The following is a 7,082-nucleotide window of genomic DNA, read 5'->3' on the forward strand; positions in this document are numbered from 1 at the left end:
TTTGTCATAAATTTACTAAAAAAATGTTTCTAGTTTTAAAAATCTTAATATTTTTTAAATCTTTTTATTCTGAAAAATCCTCATGTTCAAAACTTAATTTTTATTTATTTTCAATTAATTTATTAATAATAATTTTGTTGTTTGAGTTACTTATTTGGTTTGAGTTAAAAAAAAAAGATGTTTGAATTAAAATATGTTTATTTCGTCAAAAATATCCCAATTCTTGTATTTTTAATAAACATGGCAGGAAAAGATGAACAAATATATTAGAAATTTTTTTATTCTAGGTATTGGTAAGAAGTAATACATATTAATTATTAAAACACAACACATGCATATAGTGTTGCCAAGGCAATTCAGTACTTTGTATTTTGTTGATACTCTACACTTGATTTTATTTGTAACTGATACTAATATGTGTACATTTCGAAAATGTGGTGTTATTTCTTTTCGGGAGCTGCTTCTCTTTCTGATTATGTTAGGGTGGCTTGAAAACTTTTCAAATGTCATAAGTAGCTGTTGTTTAGACTGTGATTAATGAATTGTTAAGTAGAAGAAATTTACTGCTATAATTAATATAGGATATGGTAAGATATTTTTATATGCACCATTATATGGGATAAAGGTTAATAATGGCTAAGATGAAATATTGTTAATAGGAAAGAAAATTCAAGCATACCTACAATGCTATTGAAGCAAGATTGCAAACTAGACCTTATCGACCTGAGTATTAAATTGATATATTATTACTTAACTAAAAACAAATAAGATCATTAAGAATGTCAATCAAATCCAAATTTATTATGATTGGTTAACATCTCTGGATTAATAATAATCTTCCATCAAACGATTCTATATCAGATTTCCAGATTTTACCTAATATAAATTTGCAATTTTGAGTCCGATTTTAGTGAATTTCTATGCAAAAATGTTATTAAAATTTTTTTTTTTGTGTCCAGCTGAACTAAATATTTTTTATATTGATTTTTAATAATATTCTTGGATGTCATGGAGCCTTTTTGTCAAATACATCAGTTGAGAATTTTAAAGTTTTAATGTTTTGGGAATCATCAACTTAAAATTCTGGCATTATTTTCATGGAAAAACTGCATTAAACTTGCAAGAATAATTTGCACAGTAATATACTTAATGATCTCCATTAATCTGATTTTGTATGTAAGTTTTGAATTTTTTGTGCTTTTTTATCTACTGGATTTTTTTCATCTGTTTCTGATAGTAAATGTGGAAAGAAAGGTTATTCTTTCTTTATAGATCAATGTTTGCAACAAAATAATAATAATAATAATAATCTTGTATTTGTTTGTATTTGCAAAAATTTTATTTGTTTTCCAGTGGGTTATACCAGAGCTTATGACAAGCTGGTGCCTGAACGCCCTCGTGTCTCTCTCATTAGTGTACCTAATGTTGTTTCACTGTTAGCTCAAGTAGTATTTCTAACTGTCACACAAGTGGGTTCTATCATCTTTTTACAAAATCAAAAATGGTATGTGGATGAGTATTTCATTTGTATACAGTTATCATTAATAAGCATTTCTCAATAACATTTCACATAAAACTTGTTTTATGTTTACAAATGATATTTTTTTGAAAGAATAATATTTATTCATATTTCCCATCAAACTATTATAACTAATTTGCTAGACTTTTGTTTTGCTTAAAAAAATTTGTTTTGAATAAATTAAAGTTTGCCTTATTTTTTTTAAATTTTATTTTTAAAGAATTTCATACAATTTTAGAATTAATTTTTTATTATTGGGATTTTAAAAAATTAATAAATATAGTATTTATATTTTCAAACAAAAATAATTAAAATCAGTTGAATTTTAGTATGTTTTATAAGAATAATAATGCTGTTTTGAAATATGTGCATTCAAGTCAAAAAGCAAATTTCATGTTTATCGTAGTTTGTATATGGTATGTTTTCTTTTATATATGTACTTTCAATATTTAATTATATTTGTATTCTTGATAAATTAAAAATGATTAGTATTTATGAAAATTTTTTGAATTGTAACATTTTTGGAACTTTTAATTAGGTATGAACCAGTTCATGGATCAAAAGGTGAAGATGAAGATATTTTTCCTTGTTGGGAAAATACTGTAGTATTTTTAGTATCCTCTTGGCAATATGTTGCAATAGCTCTTATTGTATCAGATGGTCCACCGTACCGAAAACATTTCTTTACTAATTGTAAGTATGAATGCCTATCATCCCATATGTTTTTTATTGTAATTTTCTCAACTTACTTTTTTATTAAGTTCACATGCTGAAGATAAATTTTGTTTGATTAGTAAATTTTGCATTTTTAAAAGAGATTACGGAAATTTATTGATTTTTTGCTGCTTTAACCAACTTTGAATGAGAGTGAAGCTTGTTTTCTAAATTGTAAAAATTTGACAAGTATTAATACTTTTTTGCAGTAATTTAAATGTAAGCATTTTTTCTCAATTTTAAATCAGCCTGAATCTAAAGCTATAAATGTCACCTTATATTAAATTTTTGGGTTTTTTTAATGGAAAACTAATTTTTTAGTTTGCATATTTTTGTATATGCAAACTATATAGTATTTAGCATCTTATCTTTTATGTACTTGACATTTAATAAATTTTAAAGCTTATCTATTTTACTATTAATAATTACTGTTTAAATTTGAAGCAAAACCACTTTTGTGTTCTGGATTTATAAACAGTAAGGATTTAATGAGATAATTAAAAAGATATAAAATTAAAAATTCTGCAATCATATATCCCAGCTTTATTTGTTGATTTCATGTTAATATGCAAGTTCATAGGATTTCAATGAGGTAATTCTTTGTGAGAGAATGAATTTTTTTACACCTTTCTTTACTTTTTTTTAGATTTTTACCTCGGTGTACTGTTCTGTGTTTCGGCATTCAATTTGTTTTTGCTGTTCAATCCTTTTGAAGTGTTTGCTACTATAATGGGAGTAAGTGATTAATAATTCTTTTAATTGTTATACTGTTAATTATTTTTTGTATACTATTTGTTTCTTTCCGTTTTTGTGATTTAATAAAAGCCTCTGCTCATATTAAGATAAATTAATAATTATTTAAAGAAATTTATAATTTTCAGATGATTAATTTTTTTAATTAGTGAATCACAATTGAGTATGTATTATGTCAAGTATGAATAATTTATTCAACTTCATATTAAAATATGTGCATACTTTTCTATGAATGTTCTGATCAGGATGTGAAATTGTCCATCATCGTCTTTTAATGCTGCATGGATTTAAACATATCCTCAGCCTTTTGATGTGTATCATTATCAGATGTGGAATCTGAACTCATGCTTTAGCATTTAGCAATTGAAAGAGATTTTTTTTAAATGTTTAAATTGACTAATATATTAGTGTGCAAGTAAAATTAGACAAGAATAAAAATTAGTTATAAATTGTAAACTTTGTTTTATTTACATTTCTTTAATATTGAATTATAAATTTATTAAGCTAATGTCTGCCTATTCATGAAGTAGTGAACATTTTTTGATTAAACTACATAAAACATAACAAAATCTTAGTATATAGAAAAGGGAATCAAAACTGGAAGATTTTTAAAAAATATGAAAGTATACTGGAGAGTAATATTATGTTGTTATAAAATGCGTCAGTGTTTGCTCCTGCAGTAATTTTTGTAAGCATCTAAAAACAGAAGGAATAATGTAAAATTTGCCTGGTGAGCAAATCATTATTCATTTTTAATGAAAATCTACAAGTTGATATTCAAAATTAATAATTTGAAAAGTTCTACCCAAATTGTTAAAAAGGTGTAGTTCAAATTCCTGTATTGTCTTATTGAAATAAAAACTTCTAAAATGCATAATTGTGATGGAAAAAATCTATTAGATGGTGCAAAATTGCATATTCTTAGAAACATCCATTTCAAAATTTCTTAAGCTTTTCTTTACTTTTCTACATCTATGCATAGTTTTATTGTTCAAGAGGTATGAAAGCCACATAAATTATCATTCTTTTGATTTTAAATATGCTGTATTGTTTTGAAAAAGATAATCTAAGTTAATGAAATAGATCTTAACTACTGTATGTTAGCTATTTATGTATTAATTTGTTTGTATGTTTTAGATTGTGAAATGGGGGCCTACTCAACATTTGATGTTCCGTGTTACATTGCTGTTGATGGTTCTATGCAATTTTTTCCTTGCGTTGGCCTTTGAGGTAAAAATTAATTTTTCTATTCCCTTGGTTACCTTCATTTAATAAAGATCAATATTAAAAGTACTTTTTAGTAGAACCATACAAGAGAGGAGTATTTATATATCTGATGGAAACTTTGTTATTATGGTTAACATCTAAATTAATTTGCATTAAATTTGTTTTAACATTTATAGTTTCTAAAAATAACAAATGAAGAAAAGATGAAAAAAACTGTACACTTTTTCTTAAACAAATGCCTATACATTCGCAAATATAGTTGGGCTGCAGTGATCTGCTGGTAAGGTTCCAGTTTGCTTCAGTTACTGAAGAACCATCGTGTAATTAGGTCTGGTGTATGTTAAATCCATTGGGGAAATAACATCCATCTGCTGGTGTGGTGTGGAAGTTTAGAAGAGGGGTGCTAGCTCAGGTGTCATCCTCGTCATCTGATTGCGGTTCAAATAACAGGCCCATCCTAAAATAGCCCTAGTATTGCTTTAAAACAAAACATTAATGTCACTAAACTAAATTAAACTCCCTTATATTGCCTTTGTATTATTTTTCATTCATATAAAAAAAAAATCACGTTCATTATTGAAAACTCATATTGCTCTATAGTTATAGTTTGTATAATTTTCTTTGCTTAAGATTGGAGTTTCAACTCAAATAACTGTTGTTTGAAGACTCTTAATTAAAATTTCATTTTTTGAGCTATGGGAAGTAATATCTAATAAAATGACATTCCATTGAATCATTAATCTAATTATGTTTTATTTTATTGCTAGCATAGCCAGAATATTTTTCTCTTAAATATTTTCTTGAATATAACTTAGGATAAGTTATATTAAAGATAAATATTAGATAAGTATTAAGAGATCAAAATGCACTATCACAATAACTCAAGTTATATAAATACAATAAATTAAATTGAATAAAAGTTTTACTTAGACATCATTATAATTTAATTCTTGTAGGTATGCTACTGACTGATATTGATCAGACAAGTGCATTTATATATTAAATAAAAAATATATATTTATTTATAATTTTTGTTTCCACCAGATGCTTGTTGTTAACAGCCGTTGGTTACGCTGGTTGGTTCGCAAAATCAAAAACAAGAAAGAAGCCAAAAATGAATACAAAAGAATTGATAAAGCATTATCTGCAGACTATGAATGGCCTCAAGTAAATAAGACTGTCTATGAATCTGGACCAATCCTAATTTCTCAATGACGATTACTAATATTTAGTGCCTTTGGCTTATTAAACTTAAGGATTTTTCTACACAACTTGCCTAAAGGTTTAAATGCATTTTTTGCATCATATTTTCATACTTTTTCACTATCCATTGTTGGATACATGATATTTTGTTAGATGATAAGCAGGGCTGATTGAGATTTTACTTGAAATTTTTTTAATATTTGGTTTTGTTAAACTGGAAAGTATGCATCATTAATGAATAAACTGTTTTAAAAATGCTTACTTCCCTAGAATTGGAAAAGGAAGAAAAGTACTTCTTAATTAGCTCATGTATTAAATTTTTAATTAGTTGCATTGTTATACATCACAATTATATGATGATAATGTAATTAAAGATTTCTAAAGCATTTGGAAAAGTTGTGATCATAATCATTTTAATTAAACTGTAAAATTTATTACAACCTTGTTGAAAAATCTTTTTTAGTAAACATTTCATAAAAGGAAATTGATTTGAAAATTTAACTAAATGAAATATCCAATGTTATGAAAAATGTTTATTTCTTCTTGTAAATCTATATGCTGATGAGATGAGAATTTTCTCCTGGGGGGAAAAAAAGGACACATATAACAAATATAAAAACGAATTTTAGTTTGTTTTTAACATATTTTGTTAGTATGTTTATGATATTAAAATTCAATTCTTCTTTGAGAGATTATTGAAGTATTACAAATAGCTTATTATTTGTGTAAAGAGTCCATCTGGCTGTGTTAAGAATTGTTTTATAACTCCCTCAGTCATCCCTGCAATGTCTTTTTTTGGTTAGTGTTAACTTATTTTTATATCTGCATTCAAAAGGAATGCAAATGTTTTTTTGTAAATGTGTTTTCTAATATTAGATATAAAAATAACTGGGTCATATCACAGAGGCCCAATATCAATGTACTTTAAAATGAGGGACCGAAGGTTTCAATGTTATTTTGCATGCCCTTTATTTCTAAGTATTTATATCATGCTCTGTTTTTTTTTTTTTTTTTTTTCAATTGTACTTATGGTGCTTTTAACTGGTTTTGATGATTTAATTTTTAAATATATACAAATGAGTGATATTTGTCATAATTTTTTTTAGAATTATTTTTTGGTTTCGCTAACATCCTACTTTGATTTATTTTTTTAAAGCCAATTTCTAATTTATGACACTCCCAAATTTATGTATACATATTGTGTTGTATTCAGGCTGTTGAATCAAATAAAAAAAACATTATATATCTAAAAAGTAATTGTCATCGAACAACAATTGATTTGAAAATCATGCTCCTTGCATTTACAGAAAACGTATGCAATGCTGAAAAGTGAATATTATTTGTTGTACATAGACTGTTAGAAAATAGAATTAAAGTGCACACAAATGGAATTGTAATTAGGTAAATGAATCTGTCTATTTATATCAATGTGGATACATTCTTATTTATTGTACTTTAAATGTATTCTTAAATGTTAAAGCATAACTGTTCTGAAAAGTATTGCATAACAGGAAGTCTAAAATTCTTTAAACTGTAGGATTTTAAATTATGAAAGTATTAAATGTGTTTGTGAAAGTGAAAAATATATAGCTGAGCTTAACTGAGTTGTGAGTTGCTGTTCTGTGTAAATAAACTCTTATGAAATATGCATATCTGATTTTCTTCT

The 7,082-nt window shown here is 25.6% G+C and overlaps 1 protein-coding gene across 8 annotated transcripts in view; it reads left to right on the forward strand.

Moving 5' to 3' along the window:
* The window catches only part of LOC129988494 (polyamine-transporting ATPase 13A3-like), a 110,235-nt gene extending 103,167 nt beyond the window's left edge, over positions 1–7,068 (forward strand). For all 8 annotated transcript variants that reach the window (XM_056096740.1, XM_056096737.1, XM_056096735.1 and 5 more), the window contains 5 exons: positions 1,354–1,504; positions 2,058–2,212; positions 2,880–2,968; positions 4,124–4,216; positions 5,258–7,068. In XM_056096740.1, coding sequence (XP_055952715.1) covers positions 1,354–1,504; positions 2,058–2,212; positions 2,880–2,968; positions 4,124–4,216; positions 5,258–5,428 — 659 coding nt within the window. In that variant the 3' untranslated portion in view covers positions 5,429–7,068. The remainder of the gene's footprint in view (positions 1–1,353; positions 1,505–2,057; positions 2,213–2,879; positions 2,969–4,123; positions 4,217–5,257) is intronic.
* Positions 7,069–7,082: the final 14 nt, after the last annotated feature.

Source organism: Argiope bruennichi, chromosome 10, assembly GCF_947563725.1.
Source record: "Argiope bruennichi chromosome 10, qqArgBrue1.1, whole genome shotgun sequence".
NCBI lineage: Eukaryota > Metazoa > Arthropoda > Arachnida > Araneae > Araneidae > Argiope > Argiope bruennichi.